At 52.4% G+C, this 26,852-nt stretch overlaps 1 protein-coding gene across 2 annotated transcripts in view; it reads left to right on the forward strand.

Annotated features, from left to right (window-relative positions):
• USP43 (ubiquitin specific peptidase 43) overlaps positions 1 to 20,808 on the forward strand; it is a 44,536-nt gene extending 23,728 nt beyond the window's left edge. Inside the window, exons 8-15 of one of the 2 annotated variants that reach the window (XM_084863910.1) lie at positions 1,065 to 1,179; positions 4,144 to 4,247; positions 7,889 to 7,966; positions 9,134 to 9,260; positions 9,352 to 9,700; positions 12,249 to 12,407; positions 14,301 to 14,456; positions 19,063 to 20,808. In XM_084863910.1, coding sequence (XP_084720036.1) covers positions 1,065 to 1,179; positions 4,144 to 4,247; positions 7,889 to 7,966; positions 9,134 to 9,260; positions 9,352 to 9,700; positions 12,249 to 12,407; positions 14,301 to 14,456; positions 19,063 to 20,105 — 2,131 coding nt within the window. In that variant the 3' untranslated portion in view covers positions 20,106 to 20,808. The remainder of the gene's footprint in view (positions 1 to 1,064; positions 1,180 to 4,143; positions 4,248 to 7,888; positions 7,967 to 9,133; positions 9,261 to 9,351; positions 9,701 to 12,248; positions 12,408 to 14,300; positions 14,457 to 19,062) is intronic. The other variant, XM_084863909.1, reaches the window with a different exon arrangement.
• The last annotated feature ends 6,044 nt before the right edge of the window (positions 20,809 to 26,852 follow it).

A 26,852-nucleotide genomic window follows, 5' to 3' on the forward strand; every position in this document is an offset into this window, starting at 1 on the left:
CTTACCCTTTCGGGTTGTCAAAGGCGTTTCGGAGATTGGCGATACTCGTTCTGGGCAGGCGCTTTTCTGAGGGCAGCTTAGGTCTTGCATTTCTACTGCTGGGACTTTATCCCAAAGGAACAATTAGTCATGTGAACCCCCAGGTGTGTGTCTAAGAGTACATGCCGTCCTGTTATAAATCAGCAAGCACAGTTCAAATAAAAAGTTGGAAGCATTCTGAATGCCTAAGAGTGGCGGACTAGGCAAATAGCCCAATATGTCCACACAACAGTGGGGCCCAGTGCTGTCCCCACCCAGCACCTGAGACTTGTACAAAGTTTATTCTACAGCTTCACTTTTTTTTTTTTTTTTTAAATACTTTCATTGATTTCAGAGAGGAAAGGAAAGGGAGAGAAAGAGAAAAACATCAATGATGAGAGAGAATCATTGATTAGCTGCCTCCTGCATGCCCCACATTGGGGATCGAACCTGCAACCTGGGCATGTACCCTAGATTGGAATTGAACCCGGGACTTTCAGTCTGCAGGCTGACGCTCTATCCACTGAGCCAAAGTAGCTAGGGCAGCTTCCCGTTCTTCACCCACGGACTCCTCACAAAACCATGTGTGGTGTGGTCCCAGGACAGTCAGCAGTCAGGGATGTGCCTGGAGTTCTCATGGCTGAGCCAGAACTGACCCATCGGGCGTTCTCAGTCTGTCAGTGTTGGGCGTGAAACCTCCCTAGGGATGAGGATATCCCGATGCACAAAGCAGCAGTGCCGGGGCCGGTTCCCTCTGGCTTTATCTCTGCCCTGCTCCCCTCTGGCTGCAACGCTCTCCTGCTCTGCTCCTCTGTGGGGAGAGAGTTTCCCAGTCGCTGAGCACGGCAGCATCTGCCAGCCCTGCTGTGTCTCCTCGGCCTGTTCCCACCTCAGTGTCTCCAGGGGCAGCAGGGTTCTCTGACGGGCAGTGTTGCGTTATGCCTGGTGTTGAGCTCGGAGCCAGTGGAGAGGAGCCATGATAGAGCCAAGGTCACACGTGTTTTTTTTTCCTCTGCGGAAATAACCCGATGTCCTTGGATTTTCAGGTTTGGGCCACCATTTCTGATCAGGGAGGACAGAACCATCTCCTGGGTCCAGCTGCAGCAGAGCATTCTCAGCAAGGTCCGCCATCTCATGAAGGGCGAGGCCCTGGGGCAGCAGGTCAGTCCGCGTGTGTGCACGTATGGCAGGTCAGTGCGTGCGGGGGTGTGCGTGTGTGTGTGTGTGTGTGTGTGTGTGTGTGTGCGTGCACATGTGTGTGCTTGGCAGGTCAGTGTGTGTGCACATATGGCAGGTCAATGAGTGTGAGTGTGAGTGTGTGTGTGTGTGAGTGGGCGCATGCGCCCACATGTGTGTGCGAGGAAGGTCAGTGTGTGTGTGTGTGTGTGTCTGTTTGAGGGGGTGGAGATGGGGTGGGAAACCAGGAGTAGCTCAGGAGAAGCCAAAGTTTGCTATTCATAAGCATTCACGTTATTGCATAAAATAATTTTGATTTACGCACAAGGAAATAACCAATTTTGACCCGTAGCGGCTCACTCTTCACGGCCTTACAAAATACCTTTCATGGACAGAGCTTTTTTTCTCGTTAAGTCTTACAAAACACCGTTGGAATAAAGAGTGGGATTGACATTCTTCTCACTTTTGTACATTTGTGGCTTACCGCGTAGGACAGCTTATTGTAACAAATTGTGACTTTTATGTTTGCACCAAAAACTTCAAGGGACTTCAGCTATAATCTATGTGGAAAGTTAAAATGGATGTTCCTGTCCATATATAAAGCCTAGTTTTGAAATAGTTTTGTCCAGTTTTTTAATAACTGAGAGAGAAACTCAAGGGAAAACACCTCTTGCCTTGCATTTATTTATTTCAGGTTGGTAGTTTTCAGTGAAAACAACATGTTTTGAAACCAATTCCTGTAGCTCCTTTTAGTAGCAGAAACCATTCCCATGGCTGCCTGCCCCAGGAGATGTTGACATTTTTAGGGACAGGTCAGAAGCTTTGGTCCCCCTCCCTCACCCCCTCCCCTCAGCTTTTCTCTTAGAACTTTTCATTTGGGGGATGTACCAATCTTAGTGATAATTCTTCATAATCCACGTTGCTTCGTGCTCAGGAAAAACCATACATTTAATTTAGGATTTACTCCAAATACCACTTTGTTAAAGACCTTCCTCCCTGCATTGGTACCCATCATTAGCTCTAAGGGACTTTGCTCTTGTTCTGCCCAGCAGCTCTGCCAGAGCCCAGATTAGAAGCACGGCGTCTCTCTAAGTAGGTCACGGTATCTAGGAATAGCTTTAGCTTCCCTCCAACCCCATGCCCCTGATTCTTGAAAGTGGGTGAATCACCGTCATGTGAACATTGAACCCAGCTGGCCATTCTCCGCTGGACACACGTGGGCCTCTGCCTCTGCACCCTGCGGTCATTTTGACTTTAGAAACCAATCAAGCAATCGGTGGTGCCAGCAAAATTCTATTGCAGGTCACCTCCACCTCAGCTGTGGTCGCCTTTCCTGTCGTTGGTAAATGTGTGGTTGGAAGGGTTTTCTGTAGGAATCATGTATGCTGAGTGGTTGGTTGTGAGCTTCCCACGCTGGCCCACCCGAGTCACTCAGAAGGCTTTCAGTAATGTATTCGATACTGGCTCCAAAGGCTAATGATCATTTGGAAAGCACACATTCAGAATTCATATCCTTGAACGGAAGAGATGAAAAATAGTGAGCGTATAGCAGAGGTTCTAAAGTGAATTTCTCCAGCCAAGGAGAGAGGACAGGAAGGTGACTCTTACCTAAATGACCCATTTGCTGGACAGGCTTACCTTGCGTGGATTAGGAAAGAAGAGAGTTATCCTTGTCGAGGCATGTTTATGGCGGCTGTGTAAACTCTGAGTGCAGGCTGGGTAAGCTGCTGCCACACAGTGCCAAGGCCCTGATGGTGCTGTGTTGCCATCCAACCGGCAACTGGGAGTGTCAGGAAAAAGAGTCCCCCCAGGTTTAACTAGCTTCTCCTTAGGAAGCACAGCAGGTCCTCAAATAATGTATCATTCAACATTGTTTCATTATAATGTTGATAAAATAAAAAAAAAGATTTCTGGCTGGGGCCACTGTCTCTGTGGAGTCTGCACACTCCCCCCATTCCATGTGTGTGCGTGCGTGTATGCGTGTGTGTGTGTGTGTGTGCACGTGTGTGCATGCGTGCGTGCGTGCGTGTGTGGTTTTCTCCCACATCCCAAAGATGTGCACATGAGATGAAGGGTGTCTGAATTGTCCCAGTCTGAGTGGGTGTAGGTGTGAGTGTGTGTGGTTTTCTCCCACATCTCAAAGATGTGCACAAGAGGTGAAGGGTGTCTGAATTGTCCCAGTCTGAGCGAGTGTGGGTGTGAGCACCCTGGGATGGAAGGGTGTCCTGTCCAGCGTGGGTCCCGGCTTGAGCCCTGAGCTCCTAGCAGAGGCTCTGGCCACCGAGGACCCTGACCCGGAATAACTGGGTTGGAAAATAATTCTTCTCCTTGTTTTCATTCATCTTTTGAAATGTTTATATAGATCATATTCATCTCAATGTGAAATAGTAGAAGTGTGTTGGGTCTTTATTTAGAAGTCTGATGGTATTTTTGGGACCAGAAATACGCATCAGGAACTTAGAATAAAAACATAGCTGGTATTTCTTCATGTGGCTTGTTTTGAGGTGTTTACTTGGCATTTGGATTGTAAAATATACACTAATTTGCTTTTAGATTCTTGGCTCATTTTGGTCATTGGGTGATGATAATTTCTTAAAGTAAGTTAAATTACTGATTAATAATTCATTAACGTACTTGATTCGTTTTTCCAGTGACTGTGCCAGCTTCTGTTCCAATGAAACAGGAGTTAAATTTGAGAACAGCATGTTGGTCCTTCAGGGACATTTACCACGTTAGACAGTGTTGGATCACTATGTTAAAAGAAACTGTGCATCTTCAAAAGCAGATGAAGCCTTCACACAGCTAGGTTTTGAATACTAATTATTAGGGGGATATTCAAAATAGACTGTACACAAAAAGGCTCACATTTCTTGAATAATGCATTTGCCCTAGGAGTCTAATGTAAAACGGCAGGCCTCATGACCCCCTCCCCCGTTTTTGTCTTGGCAGAACCCAGGGCCGCTGCTCTCCATCCGGGTTGTGGGGCAATCCCTGGCCCTTAGCTACTTATCCCCACAGGATAGCCGGCCCCTCTGTCACTGGGCAGTTGACAGGTAAGGGGATGTTCCAGATTTGGTAAGAGTAAGAACGGGGTCTTATCTGTCCAGACTCCTTTGACGCTGTGTCCATACCATTGATGACAATTGTAGCTACTCTCTGTCTCTTACCTCTCCGGTGCCTGCCACTGAGGTAGGTCCTTATACATGTAAATGCTTGCAGCCCTTATGTGTAGGGAAGAAGTACGATGCTCACTTCAGAGATGAGGAGACACTGAGGTTCTCAGAGATTATCAGTTACCGTGCTCACCCTCGCATAGCTAGTTAATGGCCGAAGCCAAATTATAACCCAGATGTGACTGAAAAACCCAAATTAGTCATGTTACTGAATTCAACCTGAATTCCTCCTCTAGGGCAGGGGAGAATTCTACCTGAGCCATCAGCCCCAGACCCCCCAACTGGAGTAGGTTGTGGTCAAGGGCAACCCACTGGCTGAGGAGGAAAGCAGTGTGGCCGTGTCTCCGTGGTTCTGACTTCCTGACTCTCCCCGTGCCTGCACACAGCCTTCCACGGGGCACAGCCTTGCCCAGCAGCCTGAGGGCCAGCACAGGACCCGAGAGCCCGCTTTGCACCTTTCTCACAGACAGACCCTCAGAAAGGGCCTCATCTCCTGGCTTGGATAGCCAAGGCTGACTGAGTCCAGTGTCGGTGTGATGTGCTGGGTTATGATAAGCCATACGTATTTGGGGATTCCCGTTCAGGCACAGAGCGCCTAAAACCCTTAGGATTTCCTAAATGATGAAAGCATTAACGATGTCTTGTAATTATTCATAATGACCCCCTTTCAGCCACACCCAAGTATGTGTAATGAGGCGACTCTTGGAAAGCACCTAAGGAAGGGGCTGGGTCCCCTGACCTTGGGGAGAGGGAGGGGGCTGCAGGGTGACTCTGTCCCACCCGTTAATGATGTAATCAGTCATGGCTGTAAGGAAGCCTCCGTAGAAACCGAAAGGACATCGTTTGGGGGCTTTGGCCTGATGAGCACATGGAGGTGCTGGGAGGGTGGAGCCTGTGGATGCTCCCTGCCCCTCCCCACATGCTTGCCCTGCTTGTCTCTTCCACGGGCTGCTCCTGAGTTACGTCTCTTTGTGATAAACTGGTGATCTAACTCATGCACTGTTTCTCTGAGTTCTGTGAGCTGCTCTAAGCAAATTAACGGAACCCAAGGAGGGGACCCTTGGGCCCTCCAAGCGATTATTGGGTTGGTCAGAACCCCGTGTGGCAGGCAACCCGGACTGCGCTATCTGCGTTGGAGGTGGGGGGTGGGGCTGGCAGTCTTATAGGACTGAGTGCTTAGCCTGTGGGGCCTGAGGCTTCTCCAGGAGGGGCGTGTCAGGACTGAGTTCATTGCTGGAGATTTGGAAAAAACACACTTGGAATTGGTGTCAGAACCAGAATTGGCGTCAGACTTATAACAGGGACAACAGGCCCCTCCCTTTATAAAGAGACCAGGAACCAGGATAGGGGTGAGCTAGGAAGTCTGTGCCCTACACCGCGTCTGCACCCTCCTTGGCTGGGAGCTGCTATACCGAGTTAGGGAGGCAGGAGGAATGCCAGCCGGGCCTGCCTGGGTGTGAGAGGGAGACCGGGCCTGGGATGTGGGGGAGGATTTGGGAAGAGCACCTTGAGGCACTCAGAGTTTCACAGATGCCCGCTGGTTGGCCCAGTCCGTGACCAAAACCCGAGAGGAAGCTTTAGAAGCATTGGATCCCAGTGAGGTCTGGGCCCGCCCTCTTGCCCTGTGGCCTTCCCTCACCCAGCCTCCGCTCATTCCAGCACATACCCTGCCCCCACCAGCCCTCTGACCCTTTCCCTCCTCTACTCCCCTGGACACCAAGGCACCTCCTCTGCAGGTTGTCTTCCTGGTCTGCAGAGCAGCCGGGGTGCATTCCTCTGAGTCTTTCCCGTTAAGACTCTCTGCTCCTCAGGGCAGAGACTACGCCCATGTGTTCCTGGAAGCACATCCAGCCATAAAGTGAAATAATGTCCTCATTCCTGTCTGACAAGCAGACAGCAGGTGACACGCAGGCCTCTGCCTTTGTGTGGCCTGCGGGCTCCTGCACAGCAGCCAGAGCCCAAGGACACCGCGTCTCCTTCCACCACCACGCCCCCTCCACGCCGAGGCTCCCGTGGGAAAGGAGTCCGCGGAGTGAGGCGGAGAGAGGTCAGCACATTAGGTGAAAGGATGTGGCTTAGCTGTGAGTCCAGTGCAAGCTTTTGAATAGGGTCCGCAGAATTCAGTACCCCCAACCCCACCAAGACAGGTCTCTCAATTGTGGGGATCGGGAATTCGAGGGCCCCTTAGTGTGTAAAGCAAATCCATCTGTGAAATGCAATCCAACAAGATATGCCTGTGTTAGTCCTGAAGAAAGAGGCGTGGGCCTGGGGCTGCACACGGGCTCCCCAGTATGTCTCCTCTGCATTGAAGAGACATCCCAGTCCGCCAGCCACCCACCTGCAGGACCAGCCATCCACCTGCAGGACCAGCCTTCCACCTGCAGGACCAGCCATCCACCTGCAGGACCAGCCATCCACCTGCAGGACCAGCCATCCACCTGCGGGGACGGAGCTGCTTCCAGGAAGCTCAGGGCATGATGAGGGAGGATCAGCTTGCTAGTGATTAGGCCGCAGGGAGGAGTCAGCAGGAGGGGTGAGCTGACCACCTCCTCCCAATCTCATCCACCAGATGAGACGCTGCTTCTCCTCTTGATGCTTCTTCTCTCGCTGCTTCTCCTCTCGGGGGAGTGAGGCAGGTGGGGAGGGAGGCAGCCACTTGCCCGTAGCTCAGGCCCCTCATTGGACACAAAGGTGAGGAAGGGCGGTCATTCTCCATTGGAGTGACAAGCTGGAGGCCTTCTCACATGCACACCTGCTCCCTGCTGGCTCAGGTTCCCTGGGACGGTGCCAGCCTCCACCCAGACCTGGCACTGCCCGCTGCAGGCTTCCGTGCCTTCCGGGAGCTCACACCGTGTCTTTGAGTCATCCTGGTGACAGGTTCTCATGGGGCCTCCCCACTTTTTCTTCTTACTGCTCATTCCAAGTGCCCCCAGGTGCAGACTTCCCCAGCTCTTGCCTGTGTCGTGTTGATCTGGGGAAAAGCCGCGTGTCCTCCACCCTCTCCTTGGCCTCTCTCTTCTGCGCTAAGAAAAGTAAACCTGCTCCGAAACGGGCTGAGCCCGAGGGGCTGGGAAGAGCTGGAGGCGGATTCGAATTTCGGGTTTCTGGGAAATGGAGAACCTGAAAGAGAAGACCTTTTAGGTGCAGGACGTGGACTCGGGGAGGTCCTTCCGCTTGTGGTGGGGAAAGTGAGCAGCTCGTTTTAGGCATCGTCAGAATTGGGGATTGGTGTGTGATGTTCAAATGGAACTGTTCCCCAGACTAGAAGGTTCCGGGGTGCTCTGGAGAGGTGGTCTGTGTCTTTGCTGTATTCTTAGTCCTCCGAGCAGCTCGCCAGAGAGTGGCTGGTGCGTGTTGGGAGGCTGATGGGGACGAAGCCTCAGCAGCCAGCAGCTCCCAGTTCCTCGGGTTGCGCTCCACGTTGTGGAAGCTCAGTCCTGGGTCAGAGGCAGAACATCGCTCCTGCAGAGATGTGGGGAGGACACCGTGCTTTCTCATGGGCTCCCTGCTCTCTCCTTCAGGGCTCTGCACCCCAGGAGGCCTGGGGGACCCCCCCACATCAAGCTAGCAGTCGAGTGGGATAGCTGTGCCAAGGAGCGGTGAGTCTGACAGGATTTGACTCCAGTGGGGAGGGAGGGCCTGCCTGTGCAGGCATCTTCCTATGCCCATTGCCCCAGTGACTGAGGCTGTACGCGTGTCTCCTTATGCCCCGTGACCCATGCCCCTGAGGAATCCCAGTGGCGGTTGTCTGTGTATAAACTGTAAGGGCAGTGCAGCACACCTCGGGGACACTGCAGGTTCCATTCCAGATCACCGCAACAAAGCTAGTACCGCAATAAAGTGAGCACCGCAACAAAGTGAATCGTAGTCTTGCTAGTGGAGGGGCTTGCCTTCAATATTTAAAAAAGCACATCCATGAAGTGCCGTCAAACAAGATGTGCTTGTAACAGAGTGGTGTCAGGTGGCTCTGGCGGTGTCACTGTTGGAATAGACTGTTACGTAATGCTTCCTCACCCTGTGCCTGTAATTGCTCTGGGCCCGGTGGTTGGCGAACTTGTTAGTCCACAGAGCCAAATATCAACGGCACAATGATTGAGATTTCTTTTGAGAGCCAAGTTTTTTAAAGTTAAACTTCTTCTAACGCCACTTCTTCAAAATAGACTCGCCCAGGCCGTGGTATTTTGTGGAAGAGCCACACCCCAGGGGCCAAAGAGCCGCACGTGGCTTGCAAGACGCAGTCTGCAGACCACGGCTCTGGGCACTTAGCACATTTGCAGTTTATGGAATCTTCATTACATTGTGTCAGGTGGACGCCACCTCACCTGCCTTTTCAGATGTGGAGACTGAGGCCCAGAGAGGTCGCACGGTTGCTCAGGGTCACACCGCGGGGGCCTCACGCGGCGGCTGGGACGGGAGCCCGTGTCGTCCTGCCCTTAACCCCTGCCCTCGGCTGCTTCCGGGACACGAGTGCCTCGGCCGCACTTTGAATGAAGCCGCTGTTCAGCCCATGAGTGATCATTAACCTCTTCTGGGTGGAGGGCCCTGGGCGAGGACGAGGAAGCAGAGGCGGGCAGGCGAGGGCTGGGCCCCTCTTGAGCTTGGGAGTAGGAAAACAGAATGAGGAAACAGAGCCAGTGCTGAGTCAGAGCAGGAGGCCCCCGGGGCACCTTCCCTTCGCCTGGTGGGCCCTTCCACCTGCTGGCGGGGAGGGAGGCTAGGAGAGCCCCCTCGGGAGAGAAGCCCTGACGGCACCGCTCCCTCCGCAGCCTGTTCGGGAGCCCCCCGGAGGAGCCGGTGCGGGACGCGGACAGCGTGTGGCGGCAGCAGCAGGCGCACCAGCAGCACAGCTGCACCCTGGACGAGTGCTTTCAGTTCTACACGAAGGAGGAGCAGGTGCGTCGGGAGGGGCCCGGTCACCTTGTGGGGGTGGGAGTGGGGGTGCCCAGTGCCCTGGGGGCCTCACATCGGGCGGCTTCCTTTGCAGCTGGCCCAGGACGACGCGTGGAAGTGCCCCCACTGCCAGGCCCTGCAGCAGGGCGTGGTGAAGCTGAGCCTGTGGACGCTGCCCGACATCCTCATCGTCCACCTCAAGAGGTTCTGCCAGGTGGGGGGCAGGAGAAACAAGCTCTCCACGCTGGTGAAGTTCCCGCTCTGCGGCCTCGACATGGCCCCGCACGTGGCCCAGAGGGGTGCGGGGGCCGTGCCCGCGCCGGGCCCCTGGCCCACCTGGAAGCAGCCGGCCTGCCTGCCCACCAGCTACCCGCCGGACTTCCTGTACGACCTGTACGCCGTCTGCAACCACCACGGCAGTCTGCAAGGTGGGCATTACACAGGTGAGCTCTGCCTCTGGGCCGGGGGCTGCGTGGCCGTGTGTCGTGGGTGTGGCCTGGGCCTCGATGCCCCGGGAAGAGGCACCCCTGGAGTGCCATGCCCAGCTCGTGCGGCCCCTCGACGTGAGCTGGCCTCTCTCCCGCTGCACAGCAGGCCTCTGCCAGAGGGCGGGGGCCTGGTCCAGCCGTAGAGTCCAGCTAGGTGGGTGGTGGGTGGTTGGGATGTAAAGTGAGTGATGGCCCGAATCTTCAACCACGTCGAGTATAGGAGGGTAATTGTTAGAGCCGAGAGAGTGACGTTTATCCTTGTTTGTGCTTCAACACGAGGGCTCTTACCTATCAGATTTGGATTCCTATCAGATGTTTTTATTTCAATGGGGCGCACTTATTTGTTACCTTCAAGAGCAACTTGAGAGAAGTAGACGAATGGAAGGACAGAAACCGATAGCTGGGTGACTTGTTCATTTGTTTATATTCGTATACCTCAGTCTATTCTAGAAGAACATACATTATTTCATTTAAAAAAATGCTTTTAAAAAAATATATTTTATTGATTTTTTAGAGAGGAAGAGAGAGGGATAGAAACATCAATGAGAGAGAATCATCGATCAGCTGCCTCCTGCACACCCCCTACTGGGGATGTGCCTACAACCAAGGTACATGCCCTTGACCGGAATCGAACCTGGGACCTTTCAGTCCACAGGCCGACACTCTTATCCACTGAGCCAAACCGGTTTCGGCAAAAAATGCTTTAAAATATTCAATTTTCAAAAGGTGCCCTGTTGTGTACTAATGTGCCTGAGATTTGGAAGACACTGGACTGTGCAGAAACCCACGATCATCACTCATTCATTCATTGGACAAATACGTGTTTATTAAGATCTCATTCTCTGCCAGACCCTGTGCTGGTTGCTGGAGCCTCAGTGAGTCCTGCCTTCGTGGGCCTTCAATCTAATTTCAGACGCAGGCCACAAAGGGGGCGTGGCATTTTAGCATGTCCCTGCCTGGCGCTGTGACAGGCGGCTGGCTGAGTAGTGGTGTCTGTGACAGAGAGGGGGCCTCTGAGGATGGTCCTCCGGGGGGAACCAGCTGTGTGAGAACAGGAGGAGGAGTGTGGTGGGCAGCGCTGTGAGCATGTGCGAGGCCTGAGGCCGAGGGTTGGTGCGGTTGGAGCTGGTGCAGGCCTGTCCTGGCTGAAGGGTCGTGTGTCAGAGGTCAGACAGGATGGGGCTGGAGGAGAAGGCGCTGTAAGCCATGGACAAGAATAAGTCAGGAGTCCATGCTTATTCTACAGGGGGATGGGGAGCCCTGTAGGGTTTTAGGCCGAGGACGAACGGTGTAATTCCGTTAACAAAGTGAGGTGGTGGCTCTGCTCCGTGGAGAACGGGGAGAGAGGAGTGAGGGTGGCAACTGTGACTCCCGTGAGGAGGATGTGTCTGGGGCTCAGCGAGAGACGGTGTTGTCTGGTGTGTGGGTGACGACAAGCAGGTATTGAAGACGCATTCTGGAAGTGAAACCGGTGAAAGTGGCTTCTGGGCTGGGTGTGGGGTGGGAGGGAGAGTGGAGGGCAGAGATGGCCTGGGAGGTGCCTGCTTGCATGAGTGAAGGGTCAGCAAACTTCGGCCCGTGGGCCATATGCAGGCCAGCACCGTGGTACGGCTCGTAAGGCAGAAATAGTTTTTGCATTTTAACAACTGGCAAAAGAACAGGAATATGTGGCGGAGACCACGAGTGCCGTGAAATAGTTTCTGTTGGGCCCATTACAGGAAAAGTTGGCTGATCCCAGATGAGTGGGTTGGGATCCATTCTCTGCGATATGGAGGGAAAGGAGAAGAACGTTTTTTTTTGTTTGGAAGGTGGTGAAACCCTTATTTATGGGTATTTTCTTTTTTAAAAGATGTGTTTTTTTTTGTTTTTGTTTTTGTTTTTTTAATTGATTTCAGAGAGGAAGAGAGAGGGAGAAAGAGAAAAAACATCAGTGGTGAGAGAGAATCATTGATCGGCCGTCTTCTGCACGCCCTGTATTAGGGATCGAGCCAGCAACCAGGGCATGTGCCCTGACCGGGAATTGAACCCTCCTGGCTCCTGGGTTGACACTCAACTACTTAGCTACCCCGGCCGGGCTACGAGCATTTTCTTAAACGTGGGACTTGAGTTCTGGGGTCAGAAAGAAGCATCCCATGGTCCCACTGCACATTCTCATCGCATGCTGACTCAGAGTTGTGTGCTGTGACGCTTTTCTGAAGACACGGGGTGCATGTGGACAGCCTTGCCTGGCTCAGGAACTGGGGCTCCCTTTTATTGGAGAAGGTGCTTGAGCCAGGGCTGCAAGGCAAAATTCCGTTTCTAGTCTCAGCACCCCTTAATCAGGAAGCATCTGGGCGTGTCACCGACCGATTTTGGATCCCACAAAATCCACTTCTGGTCCGAAATGGACCAAGTTTTCTCATTCTTGTTACTACCCTGTCCGTTTCTAAGCTCTGGCAGGGGGGCATGTCTTCCTGCTTTCGGGGGTCTGTAGTAACGGGAGCTGGGGTTTGGACCTCCGCAGCCTATTGCCGGAACTCCCTGGACGGCCAGTGGTACAGCTACGACGACAGCACGGTGGAGCCGCTGCCCGAGGCGGAGGTCATCACCCGCGGGGCTTACATCCTGTTTTACCAGAAACGGAACAGCATCCCCTGCTGGTCGGCCAGCAGCTCCATGCGAGGTGGGTGCTGCTGCTCAGGACCGGGGTGGGGGGTGGGGAGCCCCTTTCAGAGCTGGGAAGGCGCTTAGGCCAACGTCCAGGGCCAGGAGCCGGAGGCAGGGTCTGGAAGAGGAAGCGGTGGCTGCTGCTGTGCAGATCTGAACACCGCCGGCTGGCATCCCGTCGGGAAGGGTGTGGGACGGTCATACTGAAATCTCAGAAAGGGGAAGGGAACAGTGTTTTGTGTCCGTGGCAGGTGACTCTTGGTAGCGTGGGGTTTCAGAGTCCCAGTCTCTCTCGTGTCAAGCCAGCTTTTCTTTCTTTCTTTCTTTCTTTCTTTTTTTCTTTCTTTCTTTCTTTCTTTCTTTCTTTCTTTCTTTCTTTCTTTCACTCTCGTGTCAAGCCAGCTTTTCTTCCTTCCTTCCTTCCTTCCTTCCTTCCTTCCTTCCTTCCTTCCTTCCTTCCTTCCTTCCTTCCTTCCTTCCTTCTTTTCTTTCTTTCTTTAAAATATATTTTATTGATTTTTTTACAGAGAGTTAGGGAGAGAGATAGAGAGCTAGAAACGTCGATGAGAGAAAGACATCAACCAGCCACCTCTTGCACACTCCCTACTGGGGATGTGCTCATAACCAATGTACATGCCCTTGACCGGAATTGAACCTGGGACCTTTCATTCCGCAGACCGACGCTCTACCACTGAGCCAAACCGGTTTTGGCTCAAGCCAGCTTTTAGTTACGTAAGCGTGTGCAATAGCAACCTGCGTTTTTTCCTATCGGAAAGGGCAGGACAGTCATGAGGGTGGCAGGGTCTTCTCAGGAAACTTAGCTGCTTACCAAACTGCTGCCCAGCGATGCCTGTATTGGCTAACCCTGGCCTCACACTTTCTTGGAAGTCAGGAGGGGGGAAAAAGGATCAAAAGTTGACCTTTTTGTGTGTGACTGTTTTAAAAAATATATTTTTATTGATTTCAGAGAGGAGGGGAGAGGGGAAGAGAGAGAGAAATATCAATGATGAGAGAGAATCATTGATTGGCTGCCTCCTGCATGCCGCCCCCTATTGGGGATCAAGTCCCAACCCGGGCATGTGCCCTTGGCCAGAATCGAACCCGGGACCCTTCAGTCTGCAGGCCGACGCTCTATCCACTGAGCCAAATCAGCTAGGGCTGTATGTGACTTAATTTCACTCTGAAAACTAGCCATCTTTACCTTGGGGATTAAAGAGCTCTTAAAAAACAGTGCTCAGATTTTTTTCTCCCATTGTTGGAAAATAGCCAAATAAATCTAAGATGCTCCCTAAATGGTGTAAATCAACCTTAATGCAAAGCCTGCCCTCCTTTCATAGAAGATTGTAGAAAGGACGGAAAGCATGCCATATTTAGGAAGGGAACTGGAGTTGGTGAAGAGTAATTTCATGGCCGAAACTGGTTTGGCTCGGTGGATAGAGCATCGGCCTGCGGACTGAAAGGTCCCAGGTTCGATTCCGGTCAAGGGCATGTACCTTGGTTGCAGGCACATCTCCAGTGGGTTGTGTGCAAGAGGCAGCTGATCGATGATTCTCTCTCATCGATGTTTCTAACACTCTATCCCTCTCTCTTCCTCTCTGTAAAAAATCAATAAAATATATTTAAAAAAATACTATTCAATAAAAAAAGAAAAAAAAAAGAAATTTCAGGGAAAGCATTTCCTTACGCGTTGACGTCCTTGCCTTTCTGAGCCCAAACGCCTGTCCTTAAACTTGCAGCGTGGCCAGCGGTTCCTCAGCTGCAGGTTTCTCCTCTGGCCCTGAACTTCCAGTGTGTGGTTCCGCTCTGCTCAGCAGTTCCAGGGCCCGGGGGTGGGAGCCTGGCCCCGCGGAGCTCTGAGGGGACCCCTGATGTTGGAGAAGTGCCTTCCCCGCCCTGTTCTTCCCCGCAGGCTCCACCAGCTCCTCCTTGTCCGACCACTGGCTCCTGCGGCTCGGGAGCAGCCCCAGCAGCCCGAGGGGAAGCCTGTCTTCCTGGCGCTCGGCCCCCAGCCCCGCCCAGCCCCGCGCGCCCGCCCCTCTCGTCCTCACCGACCGCCAGGAAAAGGGTATGTTTTACCACGTCGGTTATTGGTGCTGATTCTAGTCTTATTTTCTTTAACGAGGGCTGGATTCTCGGCCTTGAGTGTCCGATGTCGATCATTATGTGAGGCTTCTTCGTCTCTCAGAGCGGGTCTTCCACGACCGGCCCTTGCCTGCCTCTCCTCCCCGTCCTCTGAGCAGCAGGTTCACCCTTCCTGCTCCGTGGAGCTCCCTGGCTCAGGGCAACGATGACACGGAAACAAGGAAACATGTGGTGACATGACGTAGTGCAGGGACAAGTAGTGGTTGGCACTACCTCTTCTCTCCAAGGCTATGCAGAAGATCCTTACCCGGGATGTGTTCTCATTGGTTCCAGAGAGAGAGAGGAAGGGAGAGGGAGAGAGAGAGAGAAGCATTGATCAGCTGCCTTCTATATGCACCCCACCATGAGATCAAACCCGAAACGTGGGTAAGGGCCCTGACCGGAATCAAGCCCTTGCTGACCTTTAGGTGTACAGGATGATATTTCGACCAACAGAGCCACATTTGGCCGGGGCTGGGAGAAGACGTACTGTCAAAGGCAGGGTGCTGACTGTCCGCCCTGCCCAAGGTGAGGCTGTTCCATCCAGAACGGTCCCTCCCGAATGCCAGTAGTCCTCCGCAGAGAAACACCGATAGCTGGGGAGCATCTCCTCCCGGATTTCTGTCTCTCGGTCAAAGGCTCTAGTTATGGGACATTGTGATAACGAGGCATTTTAAACGAAAAGGAATGAATTTGACCTTGAGGTGCTGCACTCACGTCACTGGGGACAGGTGTCGGAGAGTCTGTCCAAGGAAAGGACAGAAACACGGCTTGCTTTTGCACCTTTTACAAAAGCATGGCCCTTAGGAAACATTGCTGGGGGCCCTGGGAGCGTGGGGGCTGGGGCTCGGGCTTCCTTGGGTTTTCCGTGATGTCGGTGCCCCGATGATACGTTGCTTTTATGGCTTCCGTTGGGCTGAAATGTTTTGTTTTTCTCTGTCTCAGTGATTTCCAGATAGTATGTTATTTCAGTTGTGATTACTCTTTGATCTAAAGGTGGTTATCTGGGAGTTTCAAATATTTAACATTTTTTTGGGTCACCTTTTTTTTTTTAATCTTTATTTCTAATTTTGTGGATTGTGATCCGAGAATGTGATTCTCAAACTTTCCCTTCTTGTGGTCAAGTAAGTACCTGAGTATTGTTTTGTAAGTGTTCTGTGCACGTATAAAATAGTGTGCACCTCACCTATTTGAGGGATGTGAGCGTTATGTCATTATCGTTAAATTAGGTGAGTCAACGGTTGTCTTCGATTCTCCTAAGTCTTTCAGTGAACCGTGGTAGGACTGCCTGGTGGGGAAGGGGTGTATGCACACCTTCCTGCAGAGCTGTAGTTTTAATTGAGTACTCCGAGAACTTGAACCCCTTTTGTTTTAAATATAAGCTTACGTTTAGCTGCTTTGGTGGTAGGGTCTGTACGCTGATGACTGTTAGGTCTTCTTTAGAAATTGTGTCTTTTCTCGTTAAAATGTTGCTCTTTATCCTGCTTAATGCCTTTCACCTTAAATTCCACCTTGTTCCAGAGTCCCAGGGGTCCTCAAACTTTTTAAAGTGGGGGCCAGATCACGGTCCCTCAGAGAGCTGGAGGGCCGGACTATATGAACTACTAATTCCTACTGTAACACCTCGGCTGCGCTCACTGCCCAAAAAACCTGGCGGGCCGGATCAGACTCCTCTGCGGGCCGCATGTGGCCCGCGGGCCGTAGTTTGAAGACCCCTGTTCCAGACGAATAAGGATACCCTGGCATCCTTCCTTTGGGTTTGCATTTGCCTGGCATCTTTTTACCTTTCTCTTCTTCGTTAGGAATATTTCTTTTAGAGCCAGTTTTAATCAGTTCGATAAACAGTACGTTGCTTTCTTTTACTGTCAAAAATTCAGAGCCTACCTTATAATGGGGAGAGTTCAGTCTTTTTATATTTAATATAATAACTGCATGACTTGACTTCATTTTAAACTTTTTCCATTACTTGTTTCTTTTTCTTTTTTTCTGATTTGATTGTGTTGTTATTTATTCCCCTTTTCTCCCCTGGTTCACTTGGAAGTTCTGTTCTTTTCTATCTTGCTATTTGCTGCTTTATATTTCCCCGTACTTACAATCCAATGGCTTTTCCTATAATTATGTGGATATGAAAGGCCATCAACTTCCTGCGAGTCCTCCCATTCCCCCACTCCCTCCTCCCCTCCCCCAGACCTGTGAGGCCTCCATGACGCTTCCGTGTCCGCCCTCCAAACCAGGGCTTCCGATGCTCTCACGCTTCCCTCTGGTCTGCGCTAGGCGCCCCCCACCTCAGTCCCCGAGGCTCAGATTTGCTGAGAAGGTGTGACATTCTTGCAGGCTGTAATTACAACTCCTCTTGCAGTAAGTACCTTTCTATCCCAATCTCACGGACTTAACGTCATGTGACACGGTCTACCCCATCGGAGCCCCACGTGGGTGGGCGGGCGGTACAGGAGCTGCAGGGTTCACAGAACGCCGAGGACGGTTCCCTCGCCGCTGCCTTGAGGTCTCGGTTCCAGCCCGGGAGTGTTCTTTGGGGTGTGCGTCACGTCCCCTCTAACTGCGCAGCCACAGAGCTCTCCTTTCACTCGGGAGGGAACGCGCTTGGCTGCTTGGAGGACTCTTGGCTTGCAGTCCTCCTCTCCCAGGCGTCTGCGGGAGTTTCCCACGGCCTCCCGGGGCCGCGGCTGCTGCAGGTGAGAAGCCCATTCCCCCCCCCCCCCCCCGCTTGCCCCCCCCGCCCCCCCCCCCTCCGTGGGAGTCACTTGTTCTTTCTGGCTGGAAGCTGTTCAGGTTCTGTCTTTGACCTTGGCGTGGAGAAGTTCTACGGGCGTGTGCCTAGGGCTGTGTGTTGTCTACCCCTCTACAGAGGCAGGCTTTTCTTTTCTTTTGGGAGATGTTCTTTTTTCTGTTGTTGTTGTTGTCTAATTATTGTCTCATCTGCTTTTCCACTTCCTGTTATTTGCCTCGTGTCTCCTGGGTCTGCCCTCGGAGTCGCCTCCCTTTTCCCGGAGATTTCTGTCTCTCGGTCCTTTTGCTCTGTGGCGGAAGACATTGCTTTCACAGTTACGGACTTCTCACAGATTCCGTGACCATGTCAGGCCACCGATTGGAGTTCCAACAGGGACCTTGGAGGTCTTCACTTACTGACTTTAAACGCCTGGGAGTTGCGTTTCCAGTCTCTTGTTGTTTTAAACCTGAATCTCCTTAAGAACTCTAAGCTCTCTGCTTCCTCTGGTGGCTCCGTCCTGTGAAGGGGCTCTCCTGATGGCCACGTGTTCTAATCCTCTCATTGCCGGGCCCCTCGTGTGTGCTGTTACTTTCCTGTTTCTCCCACGGGGACCCACTCCACCTTCTCCTGAGCAGTGGTTATCAGAGGGGGGGAAGGGCAGGGGCCTCAGCCCCGGAGTGAGCCTTTCTCCTCCCCAGCCTCGTCCTGCAGATCTCAGAGGGACACCACTTTCCTCCCTACATTCCAACCATGGTGGTCTCTTTCCTGCCTCCCTGAGCCTCCAAGCTTACCTGTGGCCGGGGCCTTGGCACTGGTAGCTGCCTCTGCCCGGAGCCTGTTCTCCCCAGATCCTCACGTGGCTTCTTCCCTCTCTGCACTGAGGTCTTCTCCATCCTCCGGCGTCACTCACTGATGGCCCTTTATTTCCCCTGCATTCTTCCTCATAGCTCCTGTCCTGACAGCCCGTGGGATCATTAAAAGTTTTATTTTCTGTCAAACCCCTTAAGGGACAAGCACTTTGTATTTTTCCGACAGCGGTGTCCCCAGCGCTGAAAACTCAATAATCATTTCCTTAGTCCGCAGCAGGCTCTCAGGAAGTGTTTGTTGAGTGCAGAAGTGAGTGGACACCCTCGGACGATGGAAGGACTGGCTAGAAGGCTGATCCTGTTGCAGGCGGGCTGAGGGGGCTGAGGAGAGGTCCCTGCCCCCCACGGTCAAAGGTCCCTGCCCCCCACGGCTCCCCGCGCACACCGGGATGGCTCTGCTTCCCTTTGGGGGCTGTTGTCGTTAGAGAAGAGGGGCATCTAGCCAGAGTTGCCCCGACTCCTTCAGCAAGTGCACAGCATCTGCAAAGGCTGAGAGCTGGGGCTTGGGCGGGCACTCTATTGCCATGCTTGGCACACAGGGATGGTTCCCAATTTGGCCTGGGAAAGCAGGTCCCATAAACACAACGTTTGCAGAGTATGCTGATTCAGGAAAAATTTAAGGATGGATGAAAGTGATGTGGAATCGTAGCCATCTTGGGGACTGGCCTTTACCAGGAGTCTGAGGAGTCTGCACTGCCTGGGCTTGTAGCTGGCTACCTTCTTGGGCACTGGTTCGCCCTGTGGCTTCAAATGTGCAAATGGATTCAGGGGTGAGAGCATGATGCTCCCGAGGGTAGTAGCCGAGGGCAGCAGCCACCCACGGCTGTGTCCGTGCCCAGCTCAGCGCCTGCAGCAGCAGAGATGCCCAGCCACTCTGGCTCAGTGGATGGTGTCGGAGCGACACGTGTTGGGCTGGAGGGATACGTGGGCGCTAATGCTCTTGGCATCTCTTTCAGGAGGCCCGGAGTCCAGGCCCTTGGCCCGGGGAGAAAGAGGCCGAAGCATCAGCATGAAGGTGCCCGCTCCCTTGCGGGCCAGGCAGGGGCCCTTCGGGACCATGCCCCTGCGGTGGTCCTTCGGACACAGGGACAAGCCGGTGGTGGCCTCTGTCGAGCTGGTGGAGTACCTGGAGTCCAGGCGGAGGCCCCGGTCCACCAGCCAGTCCATCGTGCCACTGCTGACGGGCGCCGCTGGCGGGGACGAGAGGTCGGCGGTGTCGAGGTCAAACGCCAGCCCCTCGGCTAAGGGTGAAGGTAGTGAGCAGCGAGCCAGCGAGAGAGGACCGGCCGGCGTGTCCTGCCCCGAGGGCCACCCTGGAGCCACGGACGGTCTGGATGGTTTGGAAACAGCGGGGAAGCCGGAGGCACGTGCGGGCCGCGACATCCGGCTTCCCAAGCAGTTTGATGTGCTGCTCACAGCCACGCCCGCGGTGCACGGCGAGACCCGAGCCCGGCCCGAGGGCCAGAGGACTGCCAACGGGAGGGGAAGTGGCCGCGTGGGGACCTGGGACGCCTCCAGTGCTGTGGGCACATCGGCTCCCCAAAATGCCTTCGCCAGGGCCAGGGCAGATGCAGAGGGAAGGGACCCTGAGCCAGGCAGACTCTCACAGGGGACCCTCACCCTTCTGAGGTCCATGTTTTTGAAGAAGAACAAGAGGAACGACAGGGCTGAGGCGGCCCCCCAGGCGGCCCCAGCCTCCCTGGGGAGTGGCAGGCTGAGCCCGGCGGGGGGTGAGCAGACTCGAGGATCATCCTCTCTCCGGAGGGTCCCGGGGGGCATGGCCAGGGGCCCGGAGGGCGCGGTCCGCTCTGCGCCCAGCTCTGCGCCCAGCTCTCTGCACCTCCCGCGCAAGGCCTGCAGGCCCCCGAGGGCCGGTGCCCCGAGCACAGCCCAGAGGGGCGTTCCCGGGGAGCACACGCCTTCCGGCAGCCTGCAGCGGGTGAAGTACCACACGCTCTCTTTAAGGAGAAAGAAAACGTTACCGGAGTCCAGCTTTTGATGGCCTGTCCCCGTGTCGTGGGAAGCTGGCATCCTCTCAGCTCTGCCCCGAGCAGCCACAGGCGGCCTGGCTTGCGAGCAGGACTTTGGGAAGCCCCTTGTCTTGTGACCCCTGAAAAGTAAAATATTCTTGGTCTTCATGATTGCCAACACATCCCAAAACACCTTCCTGTATTGCCGGCTGCTTTTCTCCTCATGGGACACTAGAGGGTGCTGTTGGGTCAGCATTACCCTGTCAGGGCAAGACCTGCTGTTTTGTTGAAATAATTCCAGGACCTGAGGAATTATTTAAGGAGTGATTGGTAGTGGGCACACCTTTCCACATAATTCTGGAGGGAAGCCCAGTTAATACGAATCTTCCGTATCAAACCAAATATTGTCATTGGCTGCTCCTATTTTTTTTATTTTTTATTTTTTATTTAAGTAGTTGACTTAACAGGAAAAGTCTTTTCCTTTTAATGTTTCTTTGGGATAAAGCCCTGAAGATGCAAAAAACGTGGTAGTGACAGGCAAGATTCTAGGAGAGAGATGATTGAAGTGTTAGGAGAATATTTAATATATAACAAAATAATTGTATTAAAGATTTTCAAGGTATTTAAAAAAGGTAACTATTTTGATACTAGGACAAAAGGAAGTTCTTTTTTTAAAAAAAAAGTTTTATGTGTGAGGTGTGTGTATACTGTTAATAAAAGCCTTTCATTGAAATAGGGGAATGGCTGAATTACTCATATTTTATAAATGGGATTGTTTTGTTCCTGCTGTATCTGCTCCGCTCATTCCTGTTGATATCAAACCATCATTACTAGAGTCTTACTGGAATTTTAAAAAGCTTTTAATTAAAACGACTTGCTTTAAAATATATTTTTATTGATGTCAGAGAGGAAAGGAGAAGAAGAGAGAGAATCATTGATTGGCTGCCTCCTGCACGCCCCCTACTTGGGATGGAGCTTGCAGTCTGAGCATGTGCCCTGACCAGGAATCAAACCATGACCTCCTGGTTCATAGGTTGGCGCTCAACCATTGAGCCACACAGGGCAGGCTAAAATAACTTGCTTTGTAAGACCTAGAAAGCTCCTCCAGTCTCAACTATCTCTACTGCTGGAGGTCTCCCTCGCATTTGCGAGGACCTGGGGGTGGAGCCCGCCCATCTCCTGGAGCTTCGCACGCGGCTTAGCGGCCGCTCTGATGAATGCCCTGTCACTGCCCCTGGAAGCTGCCGAGGGACCCCAGGCCTGTGGCCCGACAGTTAGGGCTCCTGGTGAGTCTGTGCTTAAACAGCACGCTTTCTAGAAATACTTTCTTTCTCATGGGAACATTGGTTCCGGACACCGACTCCCCCAGATGCAGTTCTCATACTCACTGCATGGCTCACTGGATGTCTTTGGTTCCTTTTTCTCTTAAGAAGAAAGAATGATGCCCTTTTATGTCCCCACTGAGGAAGACTGCTTGCTGTTGAGCACAGATGCTGAGGTAGAGCTGAGATAACAGGCAGAGAAGCAGGAAGCCCTGTTGCCTGACTCACCTGAGGGCAGGTGTGCACAGTGGGCCTGTGTCTGCATTTCAGAAGCCCAGGTTCTGCTCCCGTCCTGGCCAACATGCTCCGGGCGTGTGGGAGCCATGGCTGCGAGTCTGGGAGTCCTCCTGCTTCATCTGGTTCTTTCTCCTCTCGTCATGTTTAGCACCCATGCTCTGTCCAAGCTCAGCTTCACTTCCTGTGTCCACAGATGTGCACCCCGTGTAAGGCCCCAGCGTTAGAATGCCCCTGGGTATGCTGAGTGGAGCCCCAGTGTTGGCTGTGTTCTCCACGATGCACCGTGAATTGGAGCACTGGCCCTGGGCCTAATGGCGGCCCATAGACCCTGGCGCAGTGGTCGGCAAACTCATTAGTCAACAGAGCCAAATACCAACAGGACAATGATTGAAATTTCTTTGGAGAGCCAAATTTTTAAAACTTAAACTTCTTCTAATGCCCCTTCAAAATAGACTCGCCCACGCTGTGGTATTTTGTGGAAGAGCCACACTCAAGTGGCCAAAGAGCCGCATGTGGCTCGAGAGCCACAGTTTGCAGACCACGGCCCTGGTGGATCCATCTTCAACAAGGATGCCGGAGGCCCCTTGGTATTCTCTTCCCCACGCTGCTTTCCCTTCTAGAGGAATCGGTAGGGAAGGCTGTGAGGACAGAGCATGTCTCTATTGAAAGAATCCTACGTTTCTATGAAGGTTGAAGCTTTTGGGTTTTTTTGCGACCCAGGTAAACTTAAACCTTGTTTGTTTGCCCCTGTTAGCCTTTGAGTTTGACATGCTTGCTGTAAAATCTCCCTGTCATCTGTGACCTCACTTCTCCCCACCCCTCACTCCCAGTCAGTTGCCTGTTCCACGTTTGTTGATTCACTTGCATCTGTCTCTGCCTCCTTCCACCTGAGCCTCTCTCGCCATCACCTGCATTACTGCCGCGGCCTTCTCGTACATCTGCCAGCTGATGCAGCCTGCTGATTGGGCCGCCCTCCTCAGGGCACCAGGCTCCAGGGTTTTGGACCCTCTGTCCACAGCAAAACTGTCCTCCTATGAGCCCTGTCCTCACAGCCAAGAGGTCTGTCTGCTCTTGTGTAGTAAGACACATGTCACTGAGCAGATTTGTTTGGAATTGTCTGGAGATAACAGTTCTACCTTAGAGGGGCTTGTTTTGGTGTCTGAAATTCCCACATGCAATTTTGAAGCATATAAGGCCCTTGGAGGAGGAGCTGCTTAATTCTCTGGAGCCGTACAGAGTCAGCTGTTACCGTGGGCTCAGGAAGTGCCCCTGGAAGGATGCCTGTGTCTGCTGGAGAGATGGGCTGTTTCCTTCCCCCCCCCCCCCCAAGGGAACCTCATAATTCTTCTGGGTATTGGCCATGTCGGTCAAGATCCAGGCTGGAAACAGATCCACTCGAATAGGTTGTATTAGTTTCCTTTGGCTGCTGTAACAAATACCATAACGGTGACTTAGAGTAGGGGTGTCGAACTCAATCAGAGAAGGGGCCAAAATCTAAAATCCAGCCTAAATCGCGGGCCGAATGGTTTACTGAACAGTCATAAACTGACAATGTCATAAACTGACAGCGGAGTGCAGTGATGATAGCGCGGTGCGGGCCACATTGCAAGGCCTGGCGGGCTGGATTTGGCCCGCGGGCCTTGTGTTTGACACATGTGACTTAGAGCAACAGAAATGTATTGCCTCACAGCTCTGGAGGCCCGAAGTCAGATCAGGACACCTGTAGGGGAGAATCCTTCTTCTCTTCTTCCTGGCTTTGGGTAGTTTGCTTGCAATCCTTGGCTTTTTTTTTTTTTTTTTTTTTTTTTTGCTTTTTTTTCCTTTTCTTTTTTTTTTTTTTCTTGCTGTAGGCTGGAAATAGAGCACACTGCATTCATGCAAGAGTTTGTTTCTGGCTTCCAAACCTTGTTAGTTGCGGGTGTGTGTGTGTGTGTGGAGTCTGCACTTAGATATTCCCTGTGTATTGCATTTATAGTGTAATGCTTTTAGCAGGTGCTGGTAAGTAAATTAATTGGAGTGTGTTTTTTTTATTTTTATTTATTTATTTTTAAAATATTGAGTTTTTACAGAGAAGAAGGGAGAGGGATAGAGAGCTAGAAACATCGATGAGAGAAACATTGACCAACTGCCTCCTGCACAGCCCCCATGGGGGATGTGCCTGCAACCAATGTAAATGCCCTTGACCAGAATCCAACCTGGGACCCTTCAGTCCGCAGACTGATGCTCTATCCACTGAGCCAAAACCGGTTTTGGCTATTTATTGGTTATTTATTTTTTTATTTTGTAGTCTCCTCTAAGCCATGACCTCATCCTTAACCTGACTCAGGATGGGTTCAAACTACTGTTTGATGCTTTCAACCAGAGACTGAAGGTAACTGAAGTCTCATGTCAGGCTGGTTGATATGTGCTGTTGCGAGATGTTTCTGAAACTCCTAAGTGGGAGTAACTTGTCTTGGTTATCTCATGGCTGCTCCCTGTGTGTTTGTCTTCACCTGGCTTTCTTCTCATAAGGACACCGGTCCATTGAATTAGGGCTCCATCCTACCCCAGCAAGACCTCATGTCAACTGGTTACATCTGCGATGGCCCTCTTTCCAAATAAGGTGGCATTCTAAGGTTCTGGGGGTTAAGACTTCAACATGCCTTTTAATGGGGGATACAGTTCAGCCCATGACATGTGGTATCCAGGAGAACTTAACGAACCGGCTAGGAATGGAGGTCTGGTCAAGGTCAAGGGAAACCAACCAGGCACTGCAGCTCCCAGGAGAACAGCCAGGAGCCAGGGCCACCCTGGCATCGGAGAGGGGAGAGGAAGGAGCAGTTCCAGAGTGTGACCCGAGGGCACAGCTGCGGGACAGGAGCGGTGGCTTTCAGGGTGGATTGCAGTCATGCACAGCAGCCTGCAGGGGACTAAATCCTGGGGCCTCATTCCCTTCCTGCCCCCCAACCACCGAGGGCTGAAGCCAGTCAGCAGCTGGGATGAGAGCGCCCTCTGCTGCAGTCCTCCTGGGCACTCAGGCAGAGAGGTAACGGCCTGGAGGGGCAGACAGACCCTGTCCTGGACACGGACTGGCTGTCCAGGGGTGTCCCTATAGCACCGTCTTCCCTCAGCTGGACTCTGGGTGGCCCATGAAGCTGCTCTCACCTTTGAAGATTCTGGCTCTTCAGGAAAGCGCTCACATGGGAACAGGACGTGCTAGGGGACCTGAGTGTTTCTCTCTGTTTATGCTTTCTCACTTTTTTCAATTAAAATTTTTTTTGTAGATATTGGGAGGAAAAAACCAGAACATCACATTTACGTCACCCACGTGGAGTAGTGAGGGTTGTGTCAAGCTTTGCAGTGTCACTCTGTGGCCTGGGACAGTCCCTTCTGTGACCTAAGGGCTCTCTATCCTCATGCTACCTTAGAGCATCACCAAGCATGCTCACCCTCAGTTTTCTCAACTGTGAAATGGGCTTGTCAGCCCTTCCAGTGGATCAAAGCTGATGTGAAGACCAAATGGGACCTCGGAGGGGGATACTCATTGGAGATTATGAACTGCACACAATCTTGTGGGATTATTACTTTGAAACTCTACAGTGTCTTGGTGGAAAGAAGTATCAATAGCTATAGAATAGGCTTGGAGCCACAGTGACACCTTGTGGCCATTCCTCATATTGCATGACACTTTGCCCCCTCACTTAATTTTCCCCTTCTCTACCTTTGAAGCTTTCCTTGTGGGCTTTCGTTAAGTGGCTGGTGAGATGCCCCATCCTGAGTGGCAGCAGAGCATGAGTGGACAGAGGCACATCTGAAAGCCAATAAGGGCATCCAGTCAGAGGGATACCAAAGCTCGTGGACAGGAAATTCAACTGCAGGGCGTTTGGTGTGTGGGACAGTCAGTCCTGAAGCTGGGTCCACCTGCAGGTCTCTGACCCCCACCACGGCGCTGCAGGGCGCCCTCTGCAGAGCAGACCCACGGCCATAGGAGGTCCTTATTCCCTCTCCTTGCTGTCCTTTCAGGAATCTGAGGTCTCAGGTCTTTCTCCAACTCCAAGTTCTTGCCTTCCCAGAATGCAGCTCAGAGCCTGTGTGGATGCATCCCTGACATAGACCTCCTTGCCTGTCTACCCCTCACTCCCCCATCCAAAGATCATCCCCTCGGCCCCACTAAATCAACTGCCTGAGAGGAGGCAGAGCCCCAGGGGGAGCTGGTTAGGACCCCACCGCCTGAGTCTGGGTCATGGCCAAGCGTGGCCAGAGCCCAGCCCTCGTGCCTCCTCAGGACTGGCTGCCCATGGCCCCGGCTCCAGGCCTACTCATCCTGAAGCTGTATCTCTGTTTCTGGCCACCAATCACGTGTTAGCGGTGTGTGTTTTTTTGTTTGTTTGTTTGTTTCTGTTTCATTGCTGCTGTTGTTCCCCCTCCAGCCCTAAGCTCCCACCTGCCCTCCAGTGATGCTGGTCTGAGCAGCCCTCTCGCAGCCAGCTCCCTCAACAGCAATAATAAGACCTCTCAGAAATACTCAGAGCATTATAAGACCTCTAGGCCAGTCCCACCTGCTGCTTAGCTGACTCCTGAATTCTGGTGCCACAATCCCAACCACCAGCCTTGTCCCAGGTGGGCCAGGTTCCTTGGTGATCTCGCGATCCTAGGTATTTTGCTTTTTAAATAAAGTTTATAGCCCAGCCAGTGTGGTTCAGTGGTTGAGTGTCAACCTATGAACCAGAAAGTGGCGGTGTGATTCCCGGTCAGGGCACATGCCCTGATTGTGGGCTCGATCCCCAGTGGGAGACTTGCAGGAAGGCAGCCAATCAATGATTCTCTCTCATCATGGACGTTTCTCTCCCTCTCTCTCTCCTTCTCTCTTCCTCTCTGAAATCAATAAAAATACATTTAAAAAATAAATTAAGGTTTATACAAGTGCATACATGTACCATATGCATGTTTGTTTTGTAAATAGCTAATTTGAGCCCCTTTCATCTATAAATATGAGAAAGGTTTGAATCAGCAGTGACAATATGGATGCAAAGAGTGTGCCCCTACACTTGCCAAGATCCCAAAAATCACTCACCGTTTTGTGTAAGAAAAACTAAACGAAAAGAGACACCCACCAATGACAGGGGGGCAGTGTCCGGGGAGCTTTGCTTTGAGGCTGTAAGCAAAGGCTGGGATGTGGTGGGGGCCCCGGGGCAGGGGTTCTGAGCATTCGTTGCCCCTTAGAATCAATTGAGGAAC

The sequence above is a fragment of the Pipistrellus hanaki genome (assembly GCF_964339955.1).
Source record: "Pipistrellus hanaki genome assembly, chromosome: 16".
Lineage (NCBI taxonomy): Eukaryota > Metazoa > Chordata > Mammalia > Chiroptera > Vespertilionidae > Pipistrellus > Pipistrellus hanaki.